Raw genomic sequence first — 17,210 nt, forward strand, 5'->3', positions numbered from 1 at the left:
CCCCAAAAAAAACCCACAAAGAAATTATTTGCCTCCTAGGGAAAAGAACAGAGGTATTTTAGGCTGACATGACAGCACACACATGATGGACGGCTTTCATGGTTTAGTAGCTTCATGGTATTAGTAGAGGAAGCAGAAAATACTCTTGACACACACACACATTTTCAATCACACTGGGATTGAAAAGAGGACCGGTTTACAAATGAAGAGAAACACTCTGCCTTAGAACATTCTGTTGGAAGTCAGTGTCCTCAAACCCAGGCCCCATGAGCCCTTCTTGACTCTGCCTTCTTCTTACAGCCACTATCCTTCTCCTAGTACATGCACTGAGCAGCCTTCTCCTCCGTTGACCAGTCTCTTCCCTCCTTCATTACTCACAGCTCATTCTTGTTACTAGAGACTGTGGGCAGCGGATGGAAGAGAAGATAACATACAGAGAATCACTGCTGGCAGAGTTTTGTCTGTTTTGATGCTACCCTTAGACCCCTCTGAGTGATCCATCATCTCTGGCAGCTGAAGCGAAGACTGAAAGAAATGAGCCAAATGGCAGCCTACACCATACTGCCGTAGCACAGCAGAGGCAGCAAAAACTGTTGCCTCAGATGCTCCAGATTTGCCGAAGTTATTCCTATGCTCCTATCAGGGGAAGAAAAATACCAGTCCTGAGGCTGCTAACTGCCTGAATGCCTCCATGAGAAGTGCTGCTACTCAGCCTCATTCCCTGTGGGTGTTCCCAACTGAGAAAGCTCTTGTTGTTCTGCAAGCTGGCCAGGCAATTCACTGCACTCAGCCAAAATATTTGTGCCATCAACTTTCACAGTACAACCTGAAAATATTTTCATTTGTCATGATATTACCTAAAGGCAGAGCATTGGCAAAAATAGATGTCATCTGACAAACTTGGAAGACTGGAACAACACTTCTCCTCTCGCCCTTTTGTGACCTTTACACTCTTCAATTTAGTTTTCCAATGCAGCACAAATCAGTTGATTCGAGACTCTTCAATCATATCTGTCAGGTTGCCATGTCAGTCTTTTAAGGGGACAACGGCAACTCGCTAACCAGCCAGATATGCTGATCCTGCCCCACACCACATGCCTATCCTTCTCCTCTCCTTTATCTCCTGGAGTGTCAGCCCACTGTGCTCCAGCTGCCTTGCGGGAAGGGGCACTGCACCTCTTAAAAAACTAGTGTCTCCCTTCATTCGGACCTCGGATTCCTCTCCCAGGCTGAGGAGGGCTGCTCTGAGTCAAGAGAGAGTTCACCACAGGAGAAGAGAGGAGACCAGGACAGTGAAGGAAGGCAGGTTACTCACCAGGCATGCATCAGTGGGGAATGCAGCTTCCCTCCCCCTGCCAAGAACAGGCACTGAAGCCAGAGAAATTTGGGAAAGGGATGCGTATGTTTCCATTCTCTCCTATCCTCCCTCTAGTTATCTAAACTTACTTTTAATGGGTCAGTCAACTTTATTTTGAGTAATAGCTTTCTGCTGCAACTTAAAGACCCATACTTCAAGAAAAGTGAACCCAGAAAGGAAGTCAACAGTGATAAGAGAGTCGATATGTTGATATTTTCCATATGTAGCAATAATATATATATATATTTTTTTTAAAGCACAGATTATTTCATAGAGAGTTCAGGAGACCTTTAAAACAACTGAAGAGAAATACTTGGCAAGAAACCAATTCAACAGTAAAATAAGAGAGGTTAGTGTGCAGTGGAGGTAAAAATGCAAATTAACCCCACACAGTACTGTAGTATTTATTACAACTACTGCCAATAATCTTTTAAACTATGTTATACACTCTGGAGCCTATCATATAAAAATTCATCCTTTCTCTTGAACCCCCCTTGGCCCATACAATTCCTAATACTGTAAAAATGTCACGGTGCACTGTAGCTGTTTATGTCCTTTTCTTACACTTTTAAAGTGACAATAGTGCTGGTGTTACCTGTCAGAGGTCATTTCCTGTACTTGATCCATGAAATGATACTGGCACACGTATGCATTACCAAAATCACATGTGCAGCTATTTTCACACTCCCCTCAAAATATGCTTGAAGCTGCTTCTGTTCTCATTTCAATTCCTGAAAAATATTTGCTCAACTAATACCAAATGTCAAACAAACCTTTGCAAGAAACAAGAAGCAATAAAAAAAAAAAAAGTACAAGCATCAGCTACTAGGATAAAAACAAAAGCTTGTCTGCTTAGAAAAATAAAGAGAAACTGAAAAGCAATCTAAAAGTGGGACTACAGAACACTGTGTCACACAGAGACACCTGAGGAAGTTTAAACAGACTGAGATGCTTCAAGGAACATGACCACATTAGCAGAGTCTTCCAAACCAGCTCGCTGATACTCAACAGGATCACTTAGCTGAGCCTGAGTCCTGAACTGACACAACTGTGTTGTGTCCACTGTCTAAAATTGCTCATTCAGCATGTGCTTGGGTATCACTGGACAAGATAATATAAATTTATAAACATACCTCAGGATTCAGAAAAAAAAAAGCTGATCCTCAACCTTCTACAGGATTTGACAGATCTAGAAGAGACTTCCTTGTTCTTCTGACATTATACACATTTGTAAACACCTTTCAAGGAAGTCTTTGTTTTCAGATATATACTTGGAAATTACATAAAGCACTGCAGAGATCCATGTCATTTGGAAAAAAAACATAAGAGAGCCCAGTTCACCTGGACTATCTTCTAATTAGATGCCTGACTGTATACTAATAATATAGTTTGCTGCAAAGCTTGGTGCAAGTAGTAAAAAAGGATCTAAGCCAGTTTTACATATAGGGCTTTTGGACTTTGTTTTTAAATCCCTAGAGTAATGTTTTCTAACAAAACATCAAAATATTGAATGAACTCATTATAGCTACAGCAGTCTGTGCTGATGGAAATTGTTCTAATTAGAGCTAATTTTGGAAGCAAATTCTGATGAAGTTTTCCAGACTGAGGGAAATAACATGCATAGACATCAAAGGACTAAATGGAGACATGGAGTAAAAGGAAGAGCAATCTCATAAAGACAGACAGATATATGAATGAAGTGGTGGTGGTTTTATGCAGAATATTTCCCTCTTCGACCTTCCAAAGGAGAAATTTCAAAAAAAACAAAACCAAAATCAGACCACACCATAGCAAATGCTGTCAAACTTGAGACAACCAGGACTTAATCGTATTCAAGTAACTGGATAAAGCTGGCAGTCACCGGAAAGATGAGAGCTGGAACTATGTCCTCTCACTTGCGTCCCATTCAGACACAAGGACAGGGGAAATCATCTGTCTGAATCCCATCTTACTACCTCTTCTCTTTCTTAATTTTCTGTCACAGTCACCTCCTTGAAGAGTAGAAATCAGTCCTCAAAACTGCTACATCAAAAAATCCTATACAACCTTAATTAATATCTGGGCAGGCTCATTTTGAAGAGGTGGCTTTCCTTCACGTCTCTGTGAGCCCAGTGACCAAATGACCCACCATTCTGTACCAGCGACAGCACCACTGTTTTACTCGCCTGCTTCCAACTGCTTCAGTCCCATCCTTTGCACAATAAGAATGAAACAGAAGCCTGAACTTTACTGTTTTTGTTGGCCTGAATTTACTTTTTCACAGTATTTCAAAATCTTCATATGTCTTTATAAAATCCCTTCAACATATTTTTGAGGCTTACAATATTTGTGTTAAGTTGCGGGACATTAAGTTGATGTAAAGATGTGATTCATTCCCTTCGTGCTTAAGGTGATCATTCTGCTTATGCAACACAGCACAAAAAGATGTGTCTGGGAAAGACATTAAAGTAGGAATCAATCTCATTTTCTTCCTTCACAGAGGCAGAGTACACCCCTACCAATCCTTTCTACTCATTCATAGCACAAAATTGTAAGCTCCATAGAATACAGTAACATCAGAATTTAAATATGGGACTTGTCAAATGCTAATGTGCTACAAGTGTCCTACAGGGAAAACTATGACATGAATTTCTGAAAGATTTTTTTTCCCCCCCATTTTATTATGCAAAACACTTAAAATGACATCCTCAGTTTCTGGAGCATCTCATCAGAGACGAACTCAGAAAGGCAGATACATTTCCCTTTTTTTGGCTGTAGAAAGGTTCCATGGGCAAAACGCCTTGAAGAGAAGCCGTAGCACCTATTCTCAAGGTATTTCCATCTATTCTGTGAAGGCACTGGTTAACTCTAATAGGAGTTGGCCAGATTATTGACATTTGGGAAAACAGCAGGGCAGGTGGACAGAAGAAATAAAATGGGTGCAACGGATACCGTGTACATGTCAGGGAAGAAAGTGAAAGACAACAGTTGGGCATATCTACCTCAGGCTGAACTTTTTTTTGGCGAGACGAATCAAAACAGGAACTTTCAGCCATTTAAAAGAATGAAGCTGAGGTTCTGCTGTTAAAAAATAGCATTCAAACATTTTCTAAAGAAACTTAAGTAGCACTGTCAGCTGGGGCACGGGATCTGAAATTTGACAAGGGCTTCCTTGGTGCCACAGAAGTCTATTGTGCTGCCCAAATTTTAACCCACCCACATTTGGATAGTCAGGAAGGTTCTGAGAAATCATTTGTATAACCTTGTTGGCAATAGGTCCCTCCAAACGTTCTGCCTGCACAGGGGTACTCCAGCGTGGTGCTCTGAGGCTCCGAGGAGCCCTTCCTTGCAAGCTGCTTCTCTTGACAGCTCATGATGCTGCGATGTTACCTTACAGACAACTGCAATAACAAAGTCTCCAAGACATGGAAAAAAAGAGTCACCACCTCTGGCAGACATATGATTGAAACATGGACCACACTATCCTTTGTCAGATTATCTGACTAAGGGCTAAGCAAATTAAACACAAAGCCCAAGCAGGATCAGAGGAACAATGATAGGTGGAGGAACCTTAGTAATGTAGTCGGTGGAAAACCTAATCAGTGAAAATTAGAGCATAGTGAATTGGCTGTTTCCTAAGACCATCCAAGGGGCAGGGATGAGACCATTGTCCCTGGTGTGAAGTGCACCAAGGTGAGTCAATGAGGAAACTCTTTCATGAGAACATTTCACAAACAAAAGGGGGTGACTGCCCATGCAGTACAGGGACTCATTATAGGGTGTAGGAAGAGCAGCATTTTGGGACTGTGTAAAACTTATCAGGGAATTTTTGAAGGAGATTGTGAGAATGCGTGAAGATTGCCAGGGAATGTTTAGTAGAAGGACTGAAGATGGGGAAAGGGAGTAATCGAGGCAGATTGTAGAGGAAGAAGCAGAAGAAATAGAGGGAAAGGGGGAAAAAGGGGCTAGTTGAGTGTAAGGGTGGCTGATCAGTAGCTTGTCTGACTGAGCTCTGTGCTTGAGCACCAGTTTGTCCTCTATTCTCATTAAATCTGATTTCTGACTACCTTCCGTGTGGGTGTGCTCTCTGCTCTAGATGTGTATGTATGAACACTAGAGAGCAGGAGGAGAGGTCTGAGCGCTGGCAGCTGGAGTGAGCCATGAACCTCAGGGGCTCGTGGGTGCTGGTGTGTGCAACTGGAGCAGGGCAGGGGCGCTGGGGGCTACTCCTGGAGAGACCGAGAATCTAAGGCAAATAGCAGCAGTGCCCCATATATTGTGTGTGTTGTATTGCACTAGCAGACTCCCATCCCAATGAGCAGGAGAGAAGGAACAGGACTGGGCCACCTGTGCTCTTCATGTTCATCTGAGGGCTGTGGGTGTGTAAGTGGGTGCTGCAAAAGGCAGGACTTTCTTTCTGTGATGACCTGTCTCGCTGGGCAGATGTGTAGCATCAGCACCCACATGCTATCTCTAACATCCTTCACATACAGACAGCGAATGCTTCAGGGAGCCACAACTTGGTGCAGTACCCATGACTGTGAGACAGTAACTATGCTTCTTTTTAGATGATTGTCAGGACAAATATCTTGACTGTGAGACCTTTGTGGAGAAGTCTGCCACAAGAATTTGTGAATGCTCCATCTACAGACACACTGTTATGTTAAACAAAAAAGTATCAGAAAGATCATTCAATGCACTAAATAATGAGCATTACCAGCAAGTATCCTGCTCCTCTGATTAAACAAGCCACACTGTTGTCTCCAGCTTTTGTGATTTTAAGCAAAGACAAGCCTCTTCCCAAGTATGTTAGATAGCTTTGTTGCAACATCCTTGTTTTAATTCCAACACTGATGCAGCATGCTTTCACTAAAAAACAACAATGAAAAAATCTTACCTCCAAGCTGTAGAGATATTTGAAACTGTTTTTCTGATTGGCTGCCTTTTCCACAGCTTGAGCTAATTTGACTGCTCCTCTACCACCAGCCGACCAGTGGTTGCAGGGTACAGCATCAAATGCTCCAGACTGCTTTGCAATCTCACACACCAAATCAACCTCAGCAGGAGAGTCAGTTCTGCCAACCAAACAGTTCTGTCTCATTATTTTGTTTAATCAGTTCTCTTTTATAACATTATATTCTTAGCCTTATTCTACCATCAGCACTTATAAAGCAAGTCTACCTAGAAACTGTGTGGTATACGTAATGCATCTATATACAGCATATTTACATGTTTCAAGAACACTTTCTGTAACTGTTAGAGCTAATTAACATGGAAGATTAACATTTCCATAATAGTGCATACTTTTTTGGTGGTTTTAAAACCTTAAGAACAAGCTAAGGATTTAAAGGTCTTTATATTCATGACTGAAAAAGGAAATTCTTTAATAGCTTCTTTACTTCATGCCAAAAACCAGTAATTTCAAAACCAAGAAAAGTGTGAAATTTGAACTGTGGATTTATTCACAAGAGTAATGAAAGAACAGACTTACTTGAAGACATTTAGAGCAACCACAACAGGAACTCCAAAGAGCTGAGTAATTTGAATCTGTTTCTGTAGATTACAGCAGCCATCAGCTACCAGCTGGAGGTTCTGTGCAATTAAATAAAAATTAATGGAAATGGTAAGGCACATCAAGTCTTCTTCAGCCAAAGAATTTTCCATAAACTAAACTGAACATAAGCAGGGCTGATCATGACAGTTGCAGGCAAGTAAAATGCTTCCAGACAAAAATATTTTGGCACTTATCTTACTAATTCTTATTTCAATTAATAAGGAACAGACATATTTAAGTAACTAAGCAGTGTCCAAAATTTTTACATGAATGCATTGCTCTTTTCTGGGACACAAGAAGACAGTGCAGCTGCTTGCTTGTCGCGATTGTGAAAAGGCTGTTAGTCTCTTGTTTGCAAAGTTTATAAACAAACTACAGTAGTGGGGTGGGGTTTGACAAATATATGCATCAGATGCATAGTCTAATCAATCTCTCTATATATCCCAGATAAAAGCACATTATTTTATTTCCTTATTTACTCTTTTACCTCACACTTTGTAGGCCTTGTCTTAATTGCAACAACACATGCTTAGCCTGATAAAACCAAAAGACTAGAATTTGTCTACCACAAAGAGACACAGAAACCAAACCTGTAGAAACCACTTTTGTTTGGAGAGTGACATCCAACGCCAGGCATGAAGCACAAACAGATTAAACCTATTGTTTAACGAACATTAATTTCAGCAAGTGTCTTTGACTCCTGCTTCCCTCTGCTCTTGTGCTGCCATGAATATCTGTATGATGGACTGGAATGAAGAGCTGATCAGTCTGAAAACTTAGTGGTCATGGAAAAACTACTGAAAAAAAAGTTATTATTTGAGCTAGCTCAGTTCCTCAGTACAATCTGCCATGCAGTCACATACATAGCACACACAAGAGGGATAACACCAAATGGCTGGGGGAAGATGAGATGACTTTACTTGTTGGCAATCCCTGTTAAGGTGTTCACTGAATGTCAGCATTAGACCATGCTATTGTCAAACCAGAGGACCAAGAAGTTCTGACTCTCCATAGAGCACATTATTTGGTCCCTCTAAACACAAACTTCTCCTAAAGTTTTATAATAGTTCCTCCTACCTCTTCTGTGTATTCCTTCTTCAAGGGGGCACCAGCAGTTACCTGGAATAATAAACAATCAAAGTCATCACAGATTGGCACTTGTCACAATCCTAAACAGTCAGAAGTTCACTTTTGCTTACTTTCTACTACTATACTGCCAATCAGCACATACATTGCACACAACATCATAGCTTGACTACAGCTTCTGTTTTATTCTAAGTTACACTGGTATATGCAGAAAACCAACACTTCGTGCTGTAACTTGGATAGCAAGATACAGGTAGTGACTCAGCAACTAGTCGTAAAAAAAATAATACAGAGAAAGTAATTGGATCCCATTCAACATGCTTAACAACGCACCAGCAATGCAAAGACAACAGACAGCAACCTCCAACAGCTGCCTGAAGGAATAACAGTAACAGATGACTAGAAGAGGAACATTATCTTTGGGTGTCTTGTAATTACTGCCTGTGGCAATGATCTACATGCAAGCAATTTTACTTTGCTGGAAAGCACAAAGGTATGCAGACAAAGAGTATCACCGGGGTACTATGCTGGGTCTCCGAGGACCAAATACATTGATCCCAGGCACTGGACTTAGTTACTTTTGTCTCAAGCATGGGTCTTGGTCCGTTTTATAGTTAATCTCCCAATAAAAGTACCTGGTAGTCTGTGTGCCTCTATTATGCATTATGCAAACAAATGAAAGCTTTATACTTCTAAAGACACAGATCAGACAGAGAGACAGGTATTAAGACATATTTGAGTCCTATTTTTGCTAGATTGAATGATAACACACAAGACTATATACCTGCCTTGATATGCATGGAAGAATATAATTAAAAATAAAGAAAACTTGCATTAGAAGTGGATTAAAGTGATAGTTATATAATCCTGTCAACCTGAAAAGACTGACAAAGGACAGCTCAGCTTTAGCTCGAAGAGATGATTAGTTGTAAGGGAGACCATGCATTCCAAAATTTTGTGGCTGTGGAAACAGCTTTGGTATTTTCATCCAGTGTGACTGTTTCCCTGGCAGCACTACTCGCATGCTGCTGGGCAGATGAAAGTGTTTCTAGGAGTTAAGTATCTGCCTGCGTGGCTAACAGAGTCCAGTCTGATTGTATGACTGAGGAGTAAGTACTTCTACAATCAGTGATCTGTATGAGTCTCTTCATGGCTTAAATAGCAAAAAATGATACACTAGTGACTTTTTTGCTACACTGGGAAAACAGTTGCACAATTTTATCAGTTACCTTAGCATCCCTGAGGGAATTAACTTGAGGAGATTAAAAGGACAGAAAGAGTTCCCATTATTTCAGTGAAAGAAATCTCAAAATCTTCACTAACAATGTTCCCTGCTTCCGCTCACATACTGCAACCTGAGCTCTTCCCATTCCTCCTCAGCTGCCAACTTTCCCAGCCTGCGACTACTTGAGTGCACTAACAAACGCTGTTTCAAAAGGCAGGGAAAAGAATACAGATACATATTGTAACTTTTTTTTCATGCAAAAAAGCTTCCCGGCCTCAGCAAGACTTATTACTTATTCAGAGCTCTTTCATCCCTGTTCTCTCATTTGTGCCTTTCCATTCCTTCATTAACTTTGTAGGTAACATCGATATAGAGGTAACGCAGGAGGGATATCTAAATACTGCCCCATTAGCCACTCTCAATATTTCTCAAACCAAGATAATTTTAGTTATTTCAAATATTAGCAAGAATTTTATTTTCCAAGAAAGGTGCAAAAACTTACATTTGGCCCACCTCCATGCATCTTCAAAGCCCTCACTGTAGCAACAAGTACAACCACGCTGGGAACCAAGCCAGAGGCTCTGCATTTGATGTTGAAGAATTTCTCCATCCCAATGTCAGCACCAAAGCCAGCTTCAGTTACTGTTAAACATTAAAAAACAAAACAAAACCACACATAAAACATGCTTTCGGTTAAACACTATGGGTTATTTCTACTTTAGCACACAGTGCACTTAAATACACACCAGTACTCAGTTTCAAATGAACTTTCAAATAGAGGTCTATTTACATTACTGAGTCTGATTAAAAAACTACTCCCAACTCAGAAATAAATTCTCTTATTCTTGATATGTACAATATGTCATCAAAAGTAGTCACACCGGGGAAAAAACCCAAGCAATCCAAATTAATTGAAAGTAAAGGCATTTAAAAGCATCTAGTCCTCTAAAATAGCTATTTCTGTGTAATTATACTTATTTTAAATGTCTGAAATTCTTACAGATCTAAGACTTCCCTGCATTATTGCTCCTCCCTTGATTTCACTGAAGATGTGTCTTCATCATAATTAATGAACCTGAATTCTCCTAGGTTTGCAGAACTTCTGATCATCTCTTGCCTTTGTAGAGCAGATGTTTAATTATAAACACAAACCAGCATTTACAGTCACGTCTCAGTTTTGAAAATACTATTAAACAGTGAATTCTATAATGGGACTTTGTACCAAATACATTAATTCAGGAAAAAAATCTGTGCAGAATTAGGATATACCTGGCAACATATTTTTAGAAAAGATACAAATAAAAAGAGGATAAACTGTATTAAATGATGCCATTCTCTTCAGAGCTAATTTGCTTGGATTTGCCAAATATCAATGATTTCAATTGCCTCTTTTAAAATCCAAATAATTTACTTTTATTAGACAAACACAAGCACATAGCAATTCAAAAATTCAAGGGATTAAATCTCCTGCTGGTTGAAAATTTGCCGATGAAACCGTTTCCCACCAGAACACACTGAAGAGCTGGGATCGATGCATGCCTCTGGAAGATGGGAAGGGACTTTCAGCCAGACAAGTCAGGCCGGGAAAATCGCTTGCTTCAGAGGCTCCTGGACCTGACTCCAAGCAGGGCTGGTAAGGCACTCCCAAAACCCCAATCAGCATGCAACGACTTGTAAACTCCCTTTTCTTTCTCTCCCTCGTGCCAGCAGTTTTGACTCTCATGCTTGGGAGGGGACCACAGACAGCTGATTGAACATTTGGGGGCTGGAAACCTTCAGCAGGGTCAAGGAGGAGGAAGAGGAGGAGGTGCAGATCAGCTCTGCTGCTGTGGGAGAAAGTATCTTTCTGTTGGCAGCCGATGTGCTTCAGGAAGTCCCAGCCTTTGTGCATTTGTCCTCACCCCACGGGTCCCTTTTCCACCCCTTCGTTTCGCACAGGCTGAAACAATTGTCTGTGTGGCTCTGCTGGGATGGAGGAAACGGCTGCTGGGGCTCGGGGAGGAAGGAAGAGCTACCAAACAAGGGGGTGGGCATGCAGAGGGAGCAGGGACCTCTCGAAATAGTAACATGGCAAGTGTCATGATTAATACTCTCCAAAACCATTGTAATAAGTATAATATATTTTTCTGAATAGCCCTGAGAAAATCAGACATACTAAACATGGAAACAAAGCAAAAAATAATAAAAAAGGAGGTTTATACACACACAATAATTCAAAGGAGCAAAGCTAATGTCAGGAAAAGTCATATCAAAAGCAGAGCCAGGGATCACATGTCTGTTTTCCAGTAACCCCCATTCTTCTTCTCCAGTCCCTTATGTGGCATAGTGTGATTAATGAGAACTCTAAGTTAGAAATATATAACCATGATCAATCTTTAATATAAACAACAGATAAACCACCGAGTACTTGAGAGGGTGGGAAAATAATTTGTCTCTTACAGAGATTGCCAGCATATACACATAGCAGTCTCCTAACATTTCCAAACAAAGTTTCCAGGGAGTTAATCCTTTTCATGCCAAGCCTTTTCAAGGGTCACTTTTCCTTAGAGAAAGGGGGATTCCGAGTCTACCTTTCGGTGAGAGAAAAGCAGAGATTTCAGCCTTCCAGCAAGCACAGCAACAGCACGCAGCACTTCAGGGCTCTCGGGGGAACGCTCAACAGCCTTCAGGCAGCCTAAGCAGCCAGGGCAAACGCCCAGGAAAGCTGTGTGGGGAGGGGAGGCATTTATCTGGGTAGCTGTGCATATTCCTCTGTACTTTGTAATGCTTTCTTTTGATACAGAGGGCAAAATGCACATTTGCCTAAACAACACAAATCCTATATCAACACTCGAAAAGCTAGGAGAACACGGGTGTTGTCTGAGTGCTACAACACGGAGAATGGGATTTCTTCATTTGAGGTGGAGGAAAGGGAGAGGAATGTTGGAGCTTTCTCCAGTGTGCGGAAGGAAACAGGATGTAGTAGAAAAGCTGCCTGGATGAAAGTTGCTAGCTCGCTTTTATTTCCTCAGAGGAACAGTGAGAAGATAGAGTAATACGCCAAGCTATTATATTTTTAAATCTTTGTGCTGAAACACTTAATACAATGACTTTCAGATTGTTTCCTGCTTTCCAAGGAAAACGTCAATGAAAAACAAACACAAACTTTAAATGGGGAGTTTCAAGCTAGTTTACATTTCGAGATTATGAGATAAAACAGCTAATCTCTTTAAACGCAACAACAGAAATTTAAAGTAATACATGGGCTCATTTATCTCGGTTATAATTTCTCATACATGGTTTGTTAACAGAAGGCAATTACAGATTACAGGTGAACCGACAAAGATTTCAGGAACAAACATCTACCTAAGCAGATGCGGCCTGTTGTACCTCAACTGAGGGAAAGTTTATGACGCAACCACTACTACCTGCCTACACAGAGTCTTTGCCCAGCTTCAGCTCCCCTCCCCGAAAGGCTCTTTGTCCTTTTTTTTTAAAAAAGGCTCTTTCCCAGCCCCGTGAGCCCCTGCGGCCTGGGCTGCTGCCCTGCGAGCATGTCGAGGGGTTAGAACAGACATGATAATGCTGGCATGATGTTAACTGCCTGCTTTGATTTCCTGGCCACAAAAGTAGCAGTTCTAATGAAAGAGGTAAATGATTTGCCTCCAGTGAGCTCACACACACAGGGATTTGCACTTCCAGCCTGAGAACACAGCCCATGGCAACATATGCCAACCCAGATCGGTGATTTTACAGTACTAGGCCTTGCTTTGCATTCCGGATCCTCTTCTTGCACTGCCAAGACTGGACAATGATCTGGACAAGTATGCAAAGACTATTTTTCTGGCTGTAATTTTCAGTGAGTACAGCCCTCTGGAGCTGTGGTCGTATAAAGTGCACAGCGTGGTCATATAAAGTGCAAAATTTAATTCTACAAATACCCCGCTGTTTGATTTTATGCTTCAATTTTATAGCCCAAGTATCATAAGGAACATTAGAATGAAGATTAAAAATTAAAATTTCATGTACCAGCAGTGCACTACCATTACATTGCTTTTAATAGTGAGCCACAAGTTAAATCCAGCAATTACTATATCCACATATATCAGAAGTAAACTGCATCAAAATGCTCCAATAAGTTCAAATAATTTCTTCTCATAAAAGATCCACGCGAGGGTGACCAAAAGCTAGGCTCATTCTAACACATCAGGGTAATTGAGAATCTTGTTTCAGAATAACAGTAGGCAAACCGCAACACACAATTACTATACGTCTTTCTACATGTCATTTATGTAACATTTATCTCACACAGTTCAGCTACCAAAAGAGCCAATAAAACACAGTTTTCATTCAGAGCAAGTACACAAAATATTGAAGTTAGGTACAAAAGGGGAAGAAAAAGCTCATAAACATGGAATTAGGCAATAGCAATGATGAGAAGTGTTTCACCCAGTGTAAAGTCAAAACAACGGATACTCTTCACTGAAGTCTCTAATTGCACTTCAGGGTTCAAGCAAATTAACAAATCACTCCTATGGTTTTGTTTCTTGTTTTTAATTACTATAACCTTTTCATGGAATTAATGCCTTGCCAAGCACACCTGGGAATATTTTATCACTTATGCATGACAATAGCTTAAATAGTCAGTATCATAGTTTAAGCAGCTAATCAGATTTCATTGTCATGCTTAATATAAAATGCAATTTTTCTCTGCCTGAAAATACATCTATTATGCTATACCTGCATAAAGTGGTTCTGCATTAGCCTCACATTTAGATACTGCTTAAAAGCCTTACAGAAAGTGATGTTTAGAATTTTAAGATATTTCACCCACAACTGAACTTCATGTAAACTGATGGTACTTTCTAGTGAAAGTAGCTTCTCCCTAGTTAGCCCTTTCTATCAACGAATCAATGTCAAAATAAAACATTTGTACTATAAAGGGCCAAGTCAGATGTGTACACATAAGGCAAAGCTTTAGGACACAAATTGTGAGCCTGGATTCCCGAACAATGTAAAAGGAAATGGAAACTCTGAGCTGTGACCTGCCACTTACTCCCCACATGTAAACATATCTGTTCTGGTGCAGCTGTCTGCTGGTAAACTCAGGAAAAGAAGAGTTCAAAGTCACAGAAGCACATGAACTGTGAACCTGGAGCTGAAGGCATGTTAGCTGTAAAGTACTGATATGTTCTTGTTTAAGTAGAAAATACCAAGGTGCACAACCACCAAGATAAAATAGGATGATCAGCGATTTATCTAACAGGATATCGTATTTTTGTTAGTATAGCTAGGGATGAATAAACCAGATGTTTGTCCATTCTGACTCTGGCAATTTATCTCATGTGAACTTCCATTATGATGACTGATTTTGGAATGTAGCAGATACTTTTTTCTTTCCCTTCCCCTCGCCCCCTCTCTCCTAACAGAGGGAGTTTTCGTGTTCATTTCTCTTCTGGTGCATTCTCAGATGGCATGCAACACAGGCACTCGCAGCTACCGCTGCTGGACACAAAGTCCAGCAGAAAACTACACATGCATATATTAAGGCTGAACATTTTTTATGCCGTTAAAAAAATAGTTTGCATTGGCTACCAAAGTTTTTACCTCCTCATTGGAGGTAACAGGTACTTTTCACCCTTTGCTAAAGAAAGATGCCAGGGCAGTGTGTGCTCTGCAGAGGTATGGGCACTGGAGGTTTCTGACTGTTGACCATCAACCCGTGCTGTTGACTGAACCAGCAGATATGTCAGTCCTGGCTTCTGAAGCCGAAAGGATCACGCTTCTAATAGCTATTAATGGGTTTTCTTCTGCAAGAAGTCCTGACCAAAATAAGCTTTATTCTCAGAAAGCAGATTATATGAAGCTATGTTCCGTAAATAGTAGATTACTACTCATTCGAGACTGTCTGTGTGGAAGTCTCTCCAAACGTAGACAGAGAACAGCCCACCTGCACGAGCATGCCCGAAGAGACATGCTATAGATTCTTGGTTTCTGGTTCCACCAGCGTACTCTCCAATCCACAATACTCCAGCTCTAGTGCTTGAAACCCCTCCTACCATAAATTTCCTTGGAGACAAAAAAAAAATCATCTCCTGGAAATGTTCAACTGCTTCACACAAACAAAATACTTCAGCTGAAAACAAAGACTTACATTCAAGTACCCTGCCATCATAGCTCATGACAGCAGCAGTTCAATTCATGCCACCATCCTCCAAAGGATACTTGTCTCCAGTGGCCAAGAGTCCCAGGCAGCAACTGACCGTCACTGCCTCCTGGCAGCAAGGGCTGCACTGGGAGCTCAGCTCTCAGGAATACACTTCACCTAAGTGCTGATTCCCTTGGGACTCCATAACAAGCCATTTCAAGCTTTTGCTCAGAAACATTTCTTTTTCCACTAGAGATGAATTTTACCATTAAAACGCAGAGCAGCTTTAAATAAGAAACTAAAGGTTATAGCATAACCTCTCAGAGTTACTCACTTAAAATACCAATTGCTGTTAACTTTCCAAGATCATCCCATACATTAAACAAAAGCATAGGCATAATGACTCATAGAGATTATCCTGAGACTATAGATGAAAAACAAGCAGAGAGTTTACTTTACTTACTACAAGTCAGACAGCTGAAAATAACTCTTAAATCTTGATTCTCTCAGAATTAAGGATACAATTCCTCTTTGGGGGTTTTACAGGCCTGCTTATATATGTATGCTGCATATGTTGGATTTGAAATTTTGGGGTGGGGGGCGGAAATCAAACTGAAAACTCCAGGAGCTGACAGGAGTGGTGCTGTGTGACAGAAAGCACGCTCTGCACATCTCCACAGCTCTGCTTGCCTCCCCCTCTTGAAAATATACAGAAGTGCAACTGCGGTAATTCCTGCCTACAAAATACCTATTTAGGGCATGGTTTTACACAACGGCTGAAGCAAATGAGCACCCTGCTTTGCTGAAAGGGCAATTCCTGATCCCTCTTAATTCTTCCACCTTTCCCTCTTGCTCCCTCCCTGCTGCCCAGACTTCCTGCAGGTTTTGGCACTCATCTAATTGGAAGGTGAACTGCTGGAATTTGCTAACCAGAAAACAAACAAACAGAAAAATACAGAACTTTTTTTTTTTTCCAGTGGGTTAGATTTGAATCAGTTGAAGTGAGACCAGACAAGTGTCTGAACATGTTCAAACAAGCAGCAGAAGCAGACAAGCAGAAGCAGGGGAAGGGAGATGCATTTCATCAGTGGTAAACTGTTAATTTATCCCTAGCCACCTTGTCAAACCATACTTTGATATTTCAGTTGTAATATCTGACATCTTCTCGCAGCTCACTAATAATGAGCTCGTTATTTAGATTTATCACCAGGCATTAAAAACTTGAAGACGTCTTACAAACCACAAGCAACTCATTCTAACAGAAATAAAGTGAGGTGTATGTGGCTTCACAGGCTACATGTTTCTCTGAATTCCTCTGCTAAGCCTGCGGGGTTTTAGAGCCACTTTCTCTTAACTCCTGTGCCCTATACTCACATAAAGATCCATAACTCATAGGCTAAGTGTTGGCCCCTGACATGAATGGCTGAATGGCATAGCTGAATATCCTAAGCAAATATACACAGTTCTCCCCTTTCTGACCTCCTTCTTTACAATATTAACTAGAAAAATTCTAACAAAAGAAGCGTGACTTTCAGGTTTCATCCTTTTACCATTCATAGCACGTTTCCTTTCAGGTAACAGTATCATTTGCTCATAAGACAGATGACCACATTTTTAAAAAGAAGCACAATTTATGGCACAGGAATAAGGCAATTACGTTATCTCATACTTAAGGGATCATCATGGCCTTTGGAAAGAATTATTAGCCTTCTGGTAATCACAAAATTAAAACCTCACCACTTTTTTATATGGAGTTGTGTGAAAGGAATAATTAACAACAGCACTGATGGCTCTTCATTTAAGGCCGTTCTTCTACAGTTCCCTGACTGCACGGAGTATATTAACTTATGGTACCCACAGTATTACCCTAAGTGCTTAAAAT

At 40.7% G+C, this 17,210-nt stretch overlaps 1 protein-coding gene across 2 annotated transcripts in view; it reads right to left on the bottom strand.

Moving 5' to 3' along the window:
- The window catches only part of MTHFD1L (methylenetetrahydrofolate dehydrogenase (NADP+ dependent) 1 like), a 159,629-nt gene that overhangs the window by 56,795 nt on the left and 85,624 nt on the right, over positions 1-17,210 (bottom strand). For both annotated transcript variants that reach the window (XM_065630440.1, XM_065630441.1), the window contains 4 exons: positions 9,704-9,843; positions 7,968-8,009; positions 6,828-6,928; positions 6,234-6,411 (listed from right to left, as the gene is read on the bottom strand). In XM_065630440.1, the coding sequence (XP_065486512.1) occupies positions 6,234-6,411; positions 6,828-6,928; positions 7,968-8,009; positions 9,704-9,843 (461 nt within the window). The remainder of the gene's footprint in view (positions 1-6,233; positions 6,412-6,827; positions 6,929-7,967; positions 8,010-9,703; positions 9,844-17,210) is intronic.

This window comes from Caloenas nicobarica, chromosome 3 (assembly GCF_036013445.1).
Source record: "Caloenas nicobarica isolate bCalNic1 chromosome 3, bCalNic1.hap1, whole genome shotgun sequence".
NCBI lineage: Eukaryota > Metazoa > Chordata > Aves > Columbiformes > Columbidae > Caloenas > Caloenas nicobarica.